A 15,683-nucleotide genomic window follows, 5' to 3' on the forward strand; every position below is an offset into this window, starting at 1 on the left:
GCCTAATCTACTAGACCTGGCCAGGCATGCCCCCACTGTCCACACTTCCTCTGAAGTACAAGAATGCCTGCGATATGGGGTGTGGCAGTTACTCAGCTATGCCAGCACAGAGAACTGGAGTGTGGCTCTGTGTCATACTTTTCACATGGTTGATGATGTCATTGTCCTCCTCATGTGACAGTGTTTAAGGCTAGCAATTGGCTGCTAGGCCCAAGCACAAAATTATATGCATTATAATATGCTGTGCCATACCCAAAAGTACCAGGTATTTCATGAGGATACGGGAAAGGCAAGTATAAATGGGTTTGAGGTGGGCAGCCTGAATGTTCAAAGTGACAAAGCCTCTTCTAGTCAATATTGTAGTCATTGGGTTTCTTTAAAGCAAATCATGCAGGGCAAAGCAACAGGTTTACTTTAGTGCCCACCTTCCATCCCCAGCAACAAACATGCAGCCAACAAGAGCAAAAAAAATATCCAGAACTTTTGGGTAAAGGGTACACGGCAGTTACCCACATCCTTTTTTTTTATCTTATGGGGCAGTGTTAGCGCTTGTGGAATGGCCAGCACTCTCACATGGGGGCGGAGGGTACACATGGGTTCCTTTTTTCGCTTCCCATGGCATGGAGAGTAGTGGCAGGAGTTAATGGAAGAGAAGCATGTGCTGCAAAGACACTGAGCATTATAGTAAACCAGTTCCATTATCATGCATGGGAAAAGTATACATTTGCTTTAAACCATCACAAGGCCTTAGCTGAATCAAATTCCTTTCACATTTGGAAAAGGTCACTTGAAGGCAATTCCCTGAAATCTCCCTACCTTGGCTTTTATGACCACATTCACTGCATCAAAGCTCAGTGTGTTCCGGCAGTGAACAGCAGATGGTGCAATGAGAGCATGGATCAGTCTTCCAGGAGGAAGACATCCAGTTCTGATGTTATGAAGCCCAGTACAGGCAGCTTGTGGCTGAATGAAGTCTTCTGTGCAACTGGTCTGGAAATGTTTTCAGGAAAATGTTTTCCAGAATTCATGCAGCCAACACTGTGGTCAGCAGCCTGGTTTTCAATCATATTAAAAATGAAAACAAAGCTGGATCAGCCATCAGACTGAGCTCAGACAGCTGAATGGAAATGCTGAATGACAAGCATTGGCTCATGTCGGAATACATTTAAAGGATGTGAGATGCAAATTATTATATTTGCATTTATTAAAATGCATTATATGCTGAAGCGTATCTTTGTTGTATCTGGGTTTTTTTTTTAGGGATGGTAATCAAGTAATTAAGTTGTAAGAGCATAAATTAGCAACCCACAAATATATTTTCCAAACTGGCTGAGTAAAATCTGTTATTAATTTTGCCTAAAGCTGGCCGTAAATGCACTATGATGCTCCGGCCACCTCACGTCTCTTTGGCCAGGTTCCCCCTGGACGGTAGTGCTCTGATTACATGATATCAGTCTTTCCCAGCACCAAAGAAACTATAACAATCATACAAGAATTTCTGACCCTCCACATCGCATTGTTTGGGGCTGTCAGCTACTACCCCCAAAAAAGGAGGGATTGGTTGACTATCATCTAATGTCTTTAGGCCCCATTAAGGTTGGCTATTAATGGCAGAGAGTGAGATACCTGACCCTTTTAAACACATCATCACAACTCTGGGATCAGCTTGGCTGATGGGTAAATGCAGCAGACATATCGTGAAATTGTTCAGCCCTTATCATTTTGCAAGGACTGGGAGAAAGTCCTACATTTAGGAACACCAGAACACATGGATGACAGATCTCGGGTAAAAAGAGTGACTGAACAAGTTAGAAAACCTCGGCTGACTTTTTTCTGTTGATATAGACTGCCACTGGAGAATGTGATCCGTATACATTAACACAGATGAGCACTGGATGATCAGATTGTGCATGTTTATTCCACAGCAGCTGGATCATGCCTGCATTCCGAACTGTCTATGGCATTTCTATTGTCATAGTTTTGTTTTGCTTTTTAACATGGTTTTCTGGCCATTCTCAATCAGAACACAGGTGTCAAGGCTTTAAGGCTTTGGGAGACCAGTCCTTGCAATATAATATTTCAGTTGTTGATAGATGTTTGTGAGTTGATCTAACAATTTCTTATATCCCTCAGGGACTCCATTGATAAGATCTCTGTGATGTTCTCTGCACACCTGCTGGGGCTATTATGAGGCATTTTACTCTCTTTGCTGGATTTATTATTGATTTTATGTTATGAAGAAACATTTAGGAACTATGGCAGGGAGAATTGCCTGTTGAAGTATCCAAGTTAGGGTTCAATCAAACCAGCTTGGGCACACTATGCTCTTTATAATGCATCCACGCTGGTTTTCATCACACTAGTGCATCACACTATTTGCCTGTTATCTTTTTTTTTAACTGCATTAATATGTCACTGTAGTGCGGTGAGTGGCGCTCCATAAATATGCAGACATGCTGTATTTTAACGCAACATACACAACTGCACATGTAAGGTGTAAACAGTGCACATAGAAAACAATTGTTTCTATGTGCACTTGCATTGAGCATGTGTTGATCTATGCATGTCAACGCAGCTCAACGGACATGGTGTGAACTAGCCCGTAATATAAGATTCTAGCGGCTGACTCAGCCCATTGGGCTTGACTTAAAACATCCATTTTGGGTGGACTGACCCTTTAAGTGAAATGTATACATACTTTGCCTTATATAACAGCCAATCAGATTTCAGCTTTCCATATTACACTAGTAGCATGAAAGGGATTGGATGCTATGTGCAACAAGCATGGCTTTACCTTCAGACTCAGACAAATTGCTTGACGGTGTTCTGGTTTAAGGTTGGACTGATATATCTGTGCTACTCTAAACAGTATTTAAAATGGGAGCCCAGCAATCTGATGTCTTACATTAGCGCGGTATTCCCCAATGTCAGTATAAATTGTATAAAACATTTCCTGTCTGGCTGCCAAGCCAATACTCACTGCATGAGGAATTTTTACCCAAATTAAACCTGACAGCTCTTTTACAGAATTAGCTATCAACCACTTGTTGTTAATATGTCTGACTTTTACAAAATATTAATTTCAGGCTGGTGCTGCAGACAACATTTTGCAACCCTCAAATCGATGTTTCCACCAATAGGTGTCTGCTTGTCATGAATGAGATTGTCACAGACTCTTCCATAGCTGTTCAGTGTTCATTCTAAAGGTGCCCACAAACCTTGCGATAATCGTGGAAAATCCCGCAATCGTACAATTATTGCAAGGTGTGTGGAAGGCGTGCGACTGTTTCTACTGTACGGTTGCACGACTTTTATCTTAGGAACATGTTTGAAAACCCGCCGAGAATCGTACGATTGTCGGCGGGTGTGTGGCATGCTCGTAAGATAAATGCCGAAAGGGCCAGTGTGAGCACACTGCCCGTTTAGCATTGCGCTCATCGGAAGCCCGCCCCTCAGGGGGATATTTTATGTAAAAAATGTTTAAGAAAACTGCAATTTTTTTATATGAAGCCTAAAAAATGTGTATTTCTGGAACCAAAAACAAAAATGTATTTAGAGGGACACTGTTATGATAGATTAGTGGAGGCCGGACTTTTCTTTGACATCATAGCCATTGACAATCATTCTCAATGATGTCCGAGTTGCTGACCAAGAAAAAGAAAAAGATAAGTAGTTCTTACACTTATTTACATCATGCTTGTTCCCGGACTATGGCTGCAACATACTAACGTCAGACATACCCAGGCATCTAGTATTTTTAGAATGAGGCCTGCAATGGCTGCCCTAATACTTCTCTCATGACAAAGTCACTTAAAAAGGAATATGTCACCAAGATAAAGAACACACAGATGTGCAGAAGTGGGCTAACTAGGTAACATATTTTCAAAGTCTATCAGTGTTCAAATTAAAGGGTAACCACACTTTTAGTACATTTATCCTTCAATGACCCCCTCCCCCAGAACTTTAGGTAAATGTCTGTGAAGGTTCTCATTCATCTAGGTCATGGTATATCTATTAAAAAAAAATCAAGCCAACAGGACTTGCTGTATTTTTTTTCCCCCTTGAAGACATTTTGCTGCTCATCCTAATTGAGAAAGCTAGTCTTCAAGAAAAAAAAAATACAAGTTCAGTTGCCTTGATTTAAGTAAATGTTGCACTTACCTACTACCCTGCTGTTCCATTGATGATGTCAGAACAACGGGGTTGCAGATAAGTATGTATCACCCATTGCAACCAGTGCAGATCACCCATGGAAACCAGTGATATCGAGAAAACTGGAAAAGGCCATATGGGCCCAGCACAGAAAAAATTGTAAATACAAGAAAAGAAACATTAAAATATAACCCAGAAAGCAAAACATATCTTGCAGAAATGTGGGACAATTAAACTTTATTCTTTTTTTTGGGTAACGTACCTGTTTTTTATATGGTAGTATATTGCAAGGGCTACGCTGTAAAAAAAAAAAAAATGTACTTTAACTTTCTTACTCCTTAGAACAGGTTTTCGAAAATTACATGATAAAACAAAAATACAGAGTCATGTAGTAATAAATATAATAACAATAATGATAATAACAATAATAACAACAACGCTAATATTAAAGTGACACTAAACTCAGGAGTTAAATCTTAAAAATGCATTCAAGTACCTTAACTATGAACAAAAATGTATCTTATTTGTGTATCAATCAGCGGTAGATCCTCAAATCATCTCTGAAATGGTGCTGACACTGTCCTTCTTTCTGGAGGGGGGCTACTTTTGTTCCCCATGGTCCCTGTGTGTGGTGTAAAGTAGCCACTACTCCAAGCTCACTTCCCTGATGGACTACAATATCAATACAAATTAGTAAACTAAACGTGAGATTCTAGTCCATCACGGGAGCGAGCTTGGAGGCTTGCTGCAGTGAAATCAGAGTAAACATTTTCTGTACAGGAGAGGAGCCTGTACAACTGTACAATACTTGAGTAAATGGAGTTCAGATTTTACAGTGTTCTGTACATGTAGTTACAACAAGCACAAAAGGTCTCACAAAGCCTTCCTTAAAGTAAACCTTTGCTTGCCCATGCAAGACTAAGCAAAAGCTCCACCAGCAGCACATACCCATCTTTCCTTCAATACCCCACCGGTATGTTCAGTTGTTGGGTGTGAAGAAATGTACCCAGGCATAGGGAAGCATGTGATTGCTACCCTGTCTCGCACATGGCAGCACTGGTTCTTGGCGATTGGCCCCTCAGCCCTTAATGCTATTACTTAGGGGCAGGGAAAGAGTGTTCAGCCCTGTGTAAAATCCATTCATTAACTGGTGCTCCCACGGGGCTTCATGTCCTCTCCCCTGGTGGTTAATTGAAGTGGCAAAGAAGCAAAAGAAAGGTCAGTATGTGCAGATGGTGGGGCCAGCAGTAAGGTGAACCTGTTACATTTCCCTACATTAGCAAAGCCCAGGTTAGTTTTTAATCTACTAAAAAGAAGTAGATTTGTTTCCACAGGAAACCACACGTGTGAAAGGAATAGGAAATTAATGCTTCTAGGAACTATTAATAGTCCCTGGTGTGGTCAATCACATTGCAAAACTGTGAGAAGTCTACACTGTACACACTGTGCAAGCAGCATAAAGAAATAAAGAAAGCTATATCCAGAAAACCCCTACATCTCTACAAGATAAAGCTCTAGATCTCTAGATCAAAATCACTCTCTATCATTTGGGTCTCTCCCATCACCTGGTACATATGGCATATAATGGTGTCATCGGCCATGAAACATAAGAAAAAGGGGCACACTTACCATTTAATAGTATACTTGAGGTTAGGTTGGCTGACTGTGCTGTCATCAAGGTAAATAGTAGAACAAGAGCTGTACTTCCTTCTCAACTGTCCAGGAGGATGCTAACGAGAGAAGACAAAGAAGCCATCCATTTAAAGGAAGCAAACACTACATCAGCTGTACAAACACTCTTTGGAATTTTTACTGATAGTGTAGTATATCTCTCCAGCAACCTTGCCACAATTTTAGGGTTCAGCATACATGATACGATCTGATTGTACAATCTCTTTTAGATCTACCATTAACTATGTAGTACAAGGCTCTGGCCGATTTGATAATAATTAAAAGGACTGTTTAGGTTTAGGAAAGCTGCTAGAGACTGCTCTGTCCCTTGCGTTCTTGCACTGGACAGGAAGTTTAGGGAAGCGGAGCAGAGAGACTTGGAGCCCTCTGTTTGACAACATGATGACTAAGTGCTTGGCCAAAAAGTTTAAGAAATACTTTGCTGGGCAATTTGTTTGATCTGGATTGATTATTGAAAAAAAAAGTTTCAGAGTTTAATACTACTTTAAAGCTCTTTGCTCCGCATTACTCAGTCAGAGGGTATAACCTTTTCTTAATGGACACAGGAATAATTAAAGAATGCATCCGTAGAAAGGAGTGTAACACCACAGTTTGGACTAAAGCTGGCCATACACTGCTAGTTCTTGATTCTAGCTTCTCACTGTGCAGATAATTGGGATCTCAACTGATGAGAATTTAAAACTGGCCATACACTTCTATTGCTCAGACCCTCAGGGCTGTACGAAGGGCTGTACCAAGCTCACACTAACAGCTTGGATGAGGAAATCCCCTCCACCAATCTATTGTATTTTGACAGTGCCTGGTGTGCGGGTGTTGGTAACAGTCACTTTTCGACCACGATTTTCTAGACAAGCTCCTTCAACAAAAGTCAATTGGAAAATCTACTTTTGTCAAATGGAATGGCAGGGGTGTTGTCCAGACGGAGCCACAGACTAGTCAGCAAGACTCAGCAGAAATTTAACCAGTGTATGGCTCGTTTTAAGTAGCCACAACACAATATGCCTGCAACATGAAGCTGAAATGAAGTTGCCTCATACAATGACACAATAACATCAGAAGCCAATACATGAATCATCCTAGGGATATCTGACCAAATCTGACTAATAATCTCTGGGGGGAACTTACCCTTTAGTGTCCTGAAACATATATAGAAGAGTATACAAAAATATGTCAAGTGGCACAAAGCCATTGTGGAGCAGTTGCAAATGTGACTGGGGAAAGGTGGGTCTGATGTGCCTCCCTGCCTCTCGCTGGATAAAGATTAACCTGAAAAATATATTATGCACAATTTTGTCAGTTTGAGCCTCAGACTTGTGTTCCAGGACACTACCCTAAGGAGGGACCTTGAGAGCCAATGAGGTCTAACACTACAAGAATTCCACTCAGCCCAACACAAGTTGATGTGAAGCCATCTCTCATGCAGGCCATGCACTTGTGCATTTTTGGCCCTGTTAAATGTATATGAAATGGGAAGAAAACTTTATTTAATCCTAGGCCCCTTTTTGACCATAGTAGCATACACATCATTGTGCATTTTGCCTGCAGTTTCATATACATTACCTAAACAAAACAAAAACATTGTAAATGAGGCCTAAATTCCCCTTTCTAACCCCTGAAACTTATCCTGGTGTTAGGAGTATGTTCTAAAATGTTTTGTTTTGTCATTCAAATATATGACGCATGAGTTCATGCCCTATGTTCCACCCCCTAGCCTGGTATCTAGGGCTGACTACAGGAACTGTACACATGGTGTCCTGTGGTTACAAAGCAGGAGCACATGTATCATGCATACACCACAACAACATCATCAGTAGCCTGTGATTAGCATTCTCACCTTATATCACATGTCAACAGGTATCTTCTTAAGCTTTAAAAATGAATATATAAAAAGAAGATTTGCACTTCTATATAGATCACTGCCACTGTCAATTGCCCTTCTGAAAATACTAGTAGCCTGGCTGTCATGCTTACCCAGTGACTTAAATTAGTATGAGTCACTCTTTCTGAAAAAGAAGGCAGAAGAAGAAATCTGATTTTGCTGGCTGCTTTTTTTTTTCTAGGAGAGTGATTCAGAAAACACTGTGACCAGAAGCAGTCTCAAATCTAGTATTTTTAGAAGAAGGTCAGCCCTGGCAGCCTAAATATTTATTTATGTGCAAAATTGCTTTCTCCAAACCGACATGCAGTGAGATAAAAGGAGCAGTATAACACAATTGTTGTGCAGTAGAGAAGTGTTATTAAAGCCAAACTTATGGCTTTCAGTGCTCAGGCTGTAATACTCACCCTCAGTCTTCCAGGTTGAATGATGCAGGTGTCACTCAACCCAGAAGGTATTGTGAGTGCAGGGCATCATGAGCCCACCTCCACAGTTGCATGACCACTGCACACTGCATTTGATATGAAGACTAAAGAAAAAAGGGGGTATAAAAAAATAGTATAAGATACTGCTACAACGGCCTCCACACTGGAGTACTGGGGGGTGGGGGCTAACCCTGAGATAGGCTTTAATATGCCATGATATGTATTTGCATAAGCTAATCCATATCTGCATGTCTATGTAAAAATACATTAAAGTTCCTTTCAATGGAAGGCTTATCTTACTTATGTATTTACTGCTATGAAAGCAGTATATTTTTAGCAGGAACCGCAGGGGTTAATAAGTGAGCTGAGAGCCATTTATCTCAGTGTATTGGGAAATGGAAGATGTGCCCTCGGTATCTGACCTTCATTTAGTGTGGCCACCATTCACTGTCTTTCCTGTGGAAAAGCTGATAGCATTGATTGAGATCACTGTAGCTGCTCGATAGCACACATACTGATATAAACTCTTTTGTGTTTTAAAACACAGGTGAAGGATCTTTATATATGTCTCTGAGTGGAAATGGAGGGTGACGGGGCTTCAAAATACTCATTTCAAAAGTAAAAATGTTTCATTAAAGACTAAATTCACCTTAAAGCGGTATTTCAGTTTTGAACAAAGATGAATTAACTAAATCACTTTCCATCTTCTAATAGATCTCAGTGACCTCATTTTCATCTCCTTCACGGGGAGATCTCTTAAGCTGGCCATACACTGTGGGAATTTCTCACACTGGGTAGTCCTGTCGGCAGCCTTTCGTCCAGCATCCCTCGATCAGCTGATCGAAGGAGCCGGTTGGAAATCTTTGTACGAATAGACTGGGCAGCCGATGATCTATACAAAAGAAACAGCGGGGATTTCTCGATCGACACACTCGTAGTGTTGATGAAGGAACCTGCTCTATTTTTTTCATTCAGCCCACGGGTTGAACGAGAAAATAAGGAGCAGTGTACTGCCACCATTGGATTTTCCATTTATTTTTAGTACAGATGTCATTCTCTTACTCGGCCCTGTAGAAAGCCAAATGATGGGTTCCACTCCCAGCATCCACCAGAAACTAAAAAATTAATTTGGATTGAACATCTGTTTAGTATTTGTGTATCAGAAGCAGAGATGGAATAAGGCAGAATGGGACCAGATTAGCCCCCCATCCAGCCAAGTAATACTGATGATGATCACAATAGGCACAGAGAAACCTTGCCCCATTTGCATGGTCTTATAAGAATGGCTCCATCAGACACTAACTGTCTACAAGTACATATTCCATTGTAAAGTGACGGGAAGATGCACACCAACTGAGTAAAATGAGTTTATTGTTGGAGTTAGGATGTTGTATCCAGGCCAGGCAGACATCCCCTGGACCCCTGGCGCCTGCATAGGTTGACTTGTCAATGATCCAGCTCTGCTCACAAACAAGACATGCATAGCTTGCTTTTTAGGGGACAGATTTGCAGTTGAGATACTTTTGTCTTGCTTTTCTTCTTGACTTGTATGGCTGGAAAAAAAGCAGTTCAGGCACAGCAGAACGGGATGTGCTGTGCTTACCAGAATGCAAAGGGAAGCAAATGCGTAAATGCACTGCAACATATAATCCAATTCAAAAGTCAAACACTGCATTTCAAATCCTTCCAAACTGCTTCACAAACCCGATTTATAGAACAAAACGCCTACACAAGCTATTGTGTGAACCTGTGCAACATTTAAAACGTTTAAAGTTAAATGTGCTGTCTTTATGGCAGACGCTGCAGGATTCCTGCTATTACCTTTATTTGACGGAAAAACCTCATCTGTTCACTTCTGAATCAGTTTCACTTTGGCCTCTTGCACGCGGCCCCAAGAGTGCCTTACAGCCTACATTTGGGCACATTTCTCTGGCTGGGAGTGACAGGCGCACCGTAGCCAGCCTGTAAAAATCAATGACAGGCTGGCCAAAAGGTTATGTATGTAAATCCCAGTGTTTACATGTCTACAGGGACTGATGCACGTCCCTGACCTCAGACTGTCTACAATTGGGACAGCGCATATGTCCTGGCATGCAGGAAAAAGTGGAATTTGCATGTAAGACCGTGCAGCCACAGCTTCAGCCAGCCTGTCATTGATTTGACAGCTAAAAGTTTGTTACTATTTTGGCCAATTTTCTTTGATATTAAAAACATTTTAGAGATATCCATTAACAAATACCACCAAACAAAGGCATAATTTGTCCTGAAAAGATACACTAACTAGTTGCAAAGTTTTACTATCACATGCCAAATTGCAACATTGTGTTTAAGTGTTAGGATTTGTTTTACCTTTGTCATGAAGGGGATAGGTTTTCCATAAAAATTAAAAAAAAAAAAAAAAGGTGTATTCTTTGTAGATCCCAAACCTACCTACAACCCCGTTCACACCGTGGCGGTTCGGGGGCGCGGATTCAGCCGCACAGATCCGCCGACATGAACGATCCCATACATTGCTACGGGGAACGTTCATGCGACCGTGCGATCCGAACTACCTCCCGCCTGAACTGCTCCCTGCACTATTTTTGCCTCGCTGATCAGTGTGGTTTCCATACAGGTTTAAATGAAACCGCGCTGATTAGCGCGGTTTTGGGTGTTTTTAATTGGGTTTCAGCGTTGGAACGCAATTAAAAACTCCCCAAACCTCCCTTGCGAAATTAACGCAGTAGCCGCGCTGATCCGCAACCGCCCTGGTGTGAATGGGCTCTAAGATTGAGTATCTGGATGAGTTGGGAAGCATCCTGCCATGTGCAGTATATGAATCAATAGAATACTGTCATGGCAAAGCAGAATAGGATAAAGAATCCAGCAAATTATTTTATTGGTAATACGTTGTACAATGAAAGAATCACGTGTTTTGTCCCCTGAAATGTGTTAGCTTTCTTGTATTGTTTTGACAGAAAGGGGGTTGATTTGAGACTTATACGATTTCCTTATCCTGTTATGCTGCTGTGACCTACTTTTCTACTGATCCTTAGTGTTAAGGACCCCCATTGGAGCTCTTAATGACATCAGTAGACTAACAAGCAAATCCTACATTATTAACTGCAAAACTAAATTAACACTGAACACTGCTGTCCATTACAGTCTGAAACAACCAGACAAAACTACATGCCCATTATATGCCCACAATTTCCTTTTTACATGTTCCTGCTTTCTATGTCTTATCAAGAGACAATGGAAGCCTTCTTTAATAATATACACAACAAAACACAACAACCAAATTTGATTTTAACGTAGTCAAATCCATAAAGGTTGGTATCCGATTGGTTGCCATGTCGCTTTACTGTACACTGCTCTGTATATTCGAAACTAGAAATGATTAATCTAGATCAGGGGTAGCCAAATTCGACCCTCCAGCTGTAGTGAAACTACAGGCATTGCAAGACTCTGTGAGCCACAAGCATGACTCCCAGTGGCATGATGGAGCTTGTGGTTTGTCCAATGCTGGGAGGTTGAAGTTTGGCTCCCCCTGATCTAGATGCAGGGCCACAACCAACTGAAGCCTATATGTTAAATGAACTGCCACAAATCACATTATCGTAAAGGAATTGTGTCACTCCATTGCCAGAGCTTTCATCTTCTACCCTTCTTCTTCTGTGTTCAGCAGTCTATGGTTAGCTGGGATAATGTGACTCCCATGCATGTGCATTGGAGTCCATTGATCCCTGCACTTACATCCAACATATACCGGGATTGTTTACTGTGCTGGGCATGTGTAGCTGTCAATGTACAAATCATAAATAAAAAGAACTGCTAGCAGGCAGGGAGAAAGATTTTATGGGAAAAGAAACATACAGGGTCTGAGTCTCAAAATATCTATCTCGTAACAGTATTTTACTTTGCTGATGTATTTCTGCTTTAAGATATTAACATGAAATGTATAACCAGATGAGTTTTGGTAAGGTTGGCCAAAAATGGAACCACTGACCCACTGCAAAAAACAGTAGAGGATTTTATTGTATTGGGAGAAGATATGCAAATCATTTGTTTATGCCCATTTTGCCAACTGTACACTGGTTTATAGCACAGATACAACCAAATGTTATATAGCCATTTATTCTAAACTACATACAGCTGTTTCAGGCTTGTAGGCCATCATCAGTGCAGTGCATAAAAATTATGACTTCTACTGAGCAGGGCCTGGGGAACAATGGGAAGGTATAATCTGACAGGTTATGGCAATTGAGCAAATAATATAATTGAATATTTATTACTCACGTGATTTATATAAAGGCTTTTTCGCTTTTCTCTCACTGTGAAAACACAACAAGAACATTAGTTTGGGAGTAGCAGAGTCATGCACAGGTAAAATAACATCTGTGTAATTAGAAGGGGAGTAAACATGCAGAAAGAACACACAATTCCTAGATGTTAATGTAATTGGCACCAAGCCTAGAGCATTTTCTGCTTCATTTGATGGTAAAACAGTCAGTACGTCCAAACCTGATATTTAACTTGGAAGGGGAGTCACCGATTGGCTTCTTAAATCTGTAGGGGTTCCACCACCCCTAATCATTCATACTTCTCCTAATATTAACAGGGAAGTCTCATGCCCCCTACTGCACAAAAAAATAAATGTACCTCCAGCAGCACCGTATGACCACTTCACTGCCTACAGCTGGAAACTCTGAAAGATGAAAGAAGCTGATGGGAGGTATCCATACCTGAAATAGCAGTTTTGGGTGGTCTGACCATTTAAAGTTCATGTACACTCACCGGCCACTTTATTAGGTACACCTTGCTAGTACTAGGTTGGACCCCCTTTTGCCTTCAGAACTGCCTTTATTCTTTGTGGCATAGATTCAACAAAGTGTTGGAAACATTCCTTAGAGATTTTGTTCCATATTGACATGATGACATCACACAGTTGCTGCAGATTTGTCGGCTGCACATCCATGATGCGAATCTCTCGTTCCACCACATCCCAAAGGTGCTCTATTGGATTGAGATCTGGTGACTACGAAGGCCATTGGAGTACAGTGAACTAATTGTCATGTTCAAGAAACCAGTTTGAGATGATGTGAGCTTTGTGACATGGTGCATTATTCTGCTGGAAGCAACCATCAGAAGATTGGTACACTGTAGTCATGAAGTGATGAACATGGTCAGCAACAATGCTGAGGTAGGCTGAATGATGCTCAATTGGTACTAAGGGGCCCAAAGTGTGCCAAGAAAATATCCCCCACACCATTACAGCACCAACAGCCTGATCCGTTAATACAAGTCAGGCTGGATCCATGCTTTCATGCTGTGTACACCAAATTCTGACACTACCATCTGAATGTCGCAACTAACATCGAGACTCATCAGATCAGGCAATGTTTTTCCAATTTTCTACAGTATTGTCCAATTTTGGTGAGCCTGTGCGAATTGTAGCCTCTGTTTCCTGTTCTTAGCTGACAGGAGTGGCACCCGGTGTGGTCTTCTCCTCTGACCTCTGACATCAACAAGGCATTTTCGTCCACACTCCTGCCGCTCACTGGATATTTTCTCTTTTTCTGACCATTCTCTGTAAACCCGAGAGATGGTTGTGCATGAAAATCCCAGTAGATCAGCAGTTTTTGAAATACTCAAACCAGCCCGTCTTGCACCAACAACCATGCCACGTTTAAAGTCACTTAAATCCCCTTTCTTCCCCATTCTGATGCTCGGTTTGAACTTCAGCAAGTCGTCTTCACCACGTCTAGATGCCTAAATGCATTGAATGCTGCCATGTGATTGGCTGATTAGCAATTTGTGTTACCAAGCAATTGAGCAAGTGTACCTAATAAAGTGGCTGATGAGTGTATATCCAGAATGTTATATTTTATTCATAGAATATGGAAGGGTTAGAACCCCTGGTCGGTTTTATTTGTTGTCTTGTCCCTACTGGGAAGATTCACCCTTTCTAATTCTCATGATAGCAACTGTCACCGTAAGAACTTGATTGCAAATTTTACAGTTGTCATCAGAACAAGAGGTGGGGGTGAATCTTCCAATTTAATTCAATTGTCCAATTTCACATTTTTTGCATGCAACAGGTTTAAACTAGGCATGCTTAATAATAAAACATATAAGACATCTTACCATCTGTTTGGGATTTGCTGAGGAATATTGTGCTTGCCCGAGGATGATCAGAGGGGTTAAATTCCATATTCATATCTAGAAATGCAAAAAAAATATATATATATAAAGCCATTTAATCTGCTTGTAGTTCAAGCGGGCGAGCAATGTAAGCATTGTTTATTCAAGCAGACAGGAGCAATTTATAGACAAGCAAACAATTTGCCATCCCCAGACAAAAAGCAATTTACAACGCTAAAGAAATTATTCTGCATAATAAGGCAACCTATGGAGGGAACAATCAAGAACAGAAACAAATATAGACAACAGAATAGGGGACTCAATACGACAATTTAAGAAAATGATTTGGTTTCTCTGCACCAAGAAAATATTTTCTTCAAGCCGTTCAAACAAAGCAGCACCAGTCTAATTTCCAAAAGTTTCTAAAATTGCCTGTTCAAGGATGCCTATAGCATGTCACAGACATCCAATTGCACCTATAGGGCACCTATGAATACCTCTGACCTAGGGCATCATTGCTCAACCTTATTTCAGTCACAGCACAATTTAAAGTAAGCAAAATCTCACGGCAGCCCAGTCTAAAATGTCATAGATTTTAAAGGGGACCCCACAGAAGAATACACAAAAAGTGGGTGTCTTTCTTTACATTGAAGTGCCCACTTCAAATCTATATCTCCCCCTCCCTTCACAAAAGAGTCACCCTTTGCATCAGTAGCCGTTCCTTTCACATCAGAAGTCGTCCCCCCCCCTACCGTTCAGAATTCACCTTCATATCAGGAGCCCCCTCCACATGAGTCTTCATTCTTTCCACCCTTCATATCACAGTCCCACTACCACAACATTTTGAAGCACCCCCTGAGGAAGCCAGAAGGCACAACAGGGTGCCAAGGGGCACCCTGGTTAAGAAAGGTTGGCTTATGGTCAACAGTGATTGGACATGTAAGATACCCTTAGCTGGTTGCTATTGCTTTCAACTCTATAAGACACAGGTGTCTGTAGCATGCGTATTCTCCATTGGCTGAAATACAGATGATCACCCAATACAATACCCAATACACCCAGTGAGGTGGTTTATTGGTTAGCACTCCTGCCTTACAGCACTGAGGTCATTAGAATCCCAACCAGGATACTGCCTGCAGTTTTCATGTTCTCCCGTTGCTTGCATGGGTTTCCTCTGCTTTCCTCCCACACTCCAAAGACATGCTGGTAGGTTAACTGGCTCCTGTGTAAATTAGTGTGAGTATGTGTGCATGTGAGATAGGGATCTTAGATTGTAAGCTCTATGAGGGCAGGGACAGATGTGAACGTATGATATGTAAAGCACTCTGTAAATTGACTGTACTATAACACAGATACTTCTAACTTAAAGCTTGAGTTCCATGCCTATGACTAGGTTGTTAACCGAATTGGTTGCT

At 41.2% G+C, this 15,683-nt stretch overlaps 1 protein-coding gene across 4 annotated transcripts in view; it reads right to left on the bottom strand.

Moving 5' to 3' along the window:
* The window catches only part of CCNY (cyclin Y), a 133,662-nt gene that overhangs the window by 9,865 nt on the left and 108,114 nt on the right, over positions 1-15,683 (bottom strand). For 2 of the 4 annotated variants that reach the window (XM_018552315.1, XM_018552314.1), the window contains 4 exons: positions 14,272-14,346; positions 12,424-12,458; positions 5,782-5,882; positions 4,415-4,450 (listed from right to left, as the gene is read on the bottom strand). In XM_018552315.1, the coding sequence (XP_018407817.1) occupies positions 4,415-4,450; positions 5,782-5,882; positions 12,424-12,458; positions 14,272-14,346 (247 nt within the window). Of the gene's footprint in view, positions 1-4,414; positions 4,451-5,781; positions 5,883-9,892; positions 9,928-12,419; positions 12,459-14,271; positions 14,347-15,683 lie in introns of all 4 variants that reach the window. The other 2 variants (XM_018552316.1, XM_018552317.1) reach the window with 2 other exon arrangements.

The sequence above is a fragment of the Nanorana parkeri genome, unplaced genomic scaffold (genome assembly GCF_000935625.1).
Source record: "Nanorana parkeri isolate BGI_ZX_2015 unplaced genomic scaffold, ASM93562v1 scaffold84, whole genome shotgun sequence".
Classification (NCBI taxonomy): Eukaryota; Metazoa; Chordata; class Amphibia; order Anura; family Dicroglossidae; genus Nanorana; species Nanorana parkeri.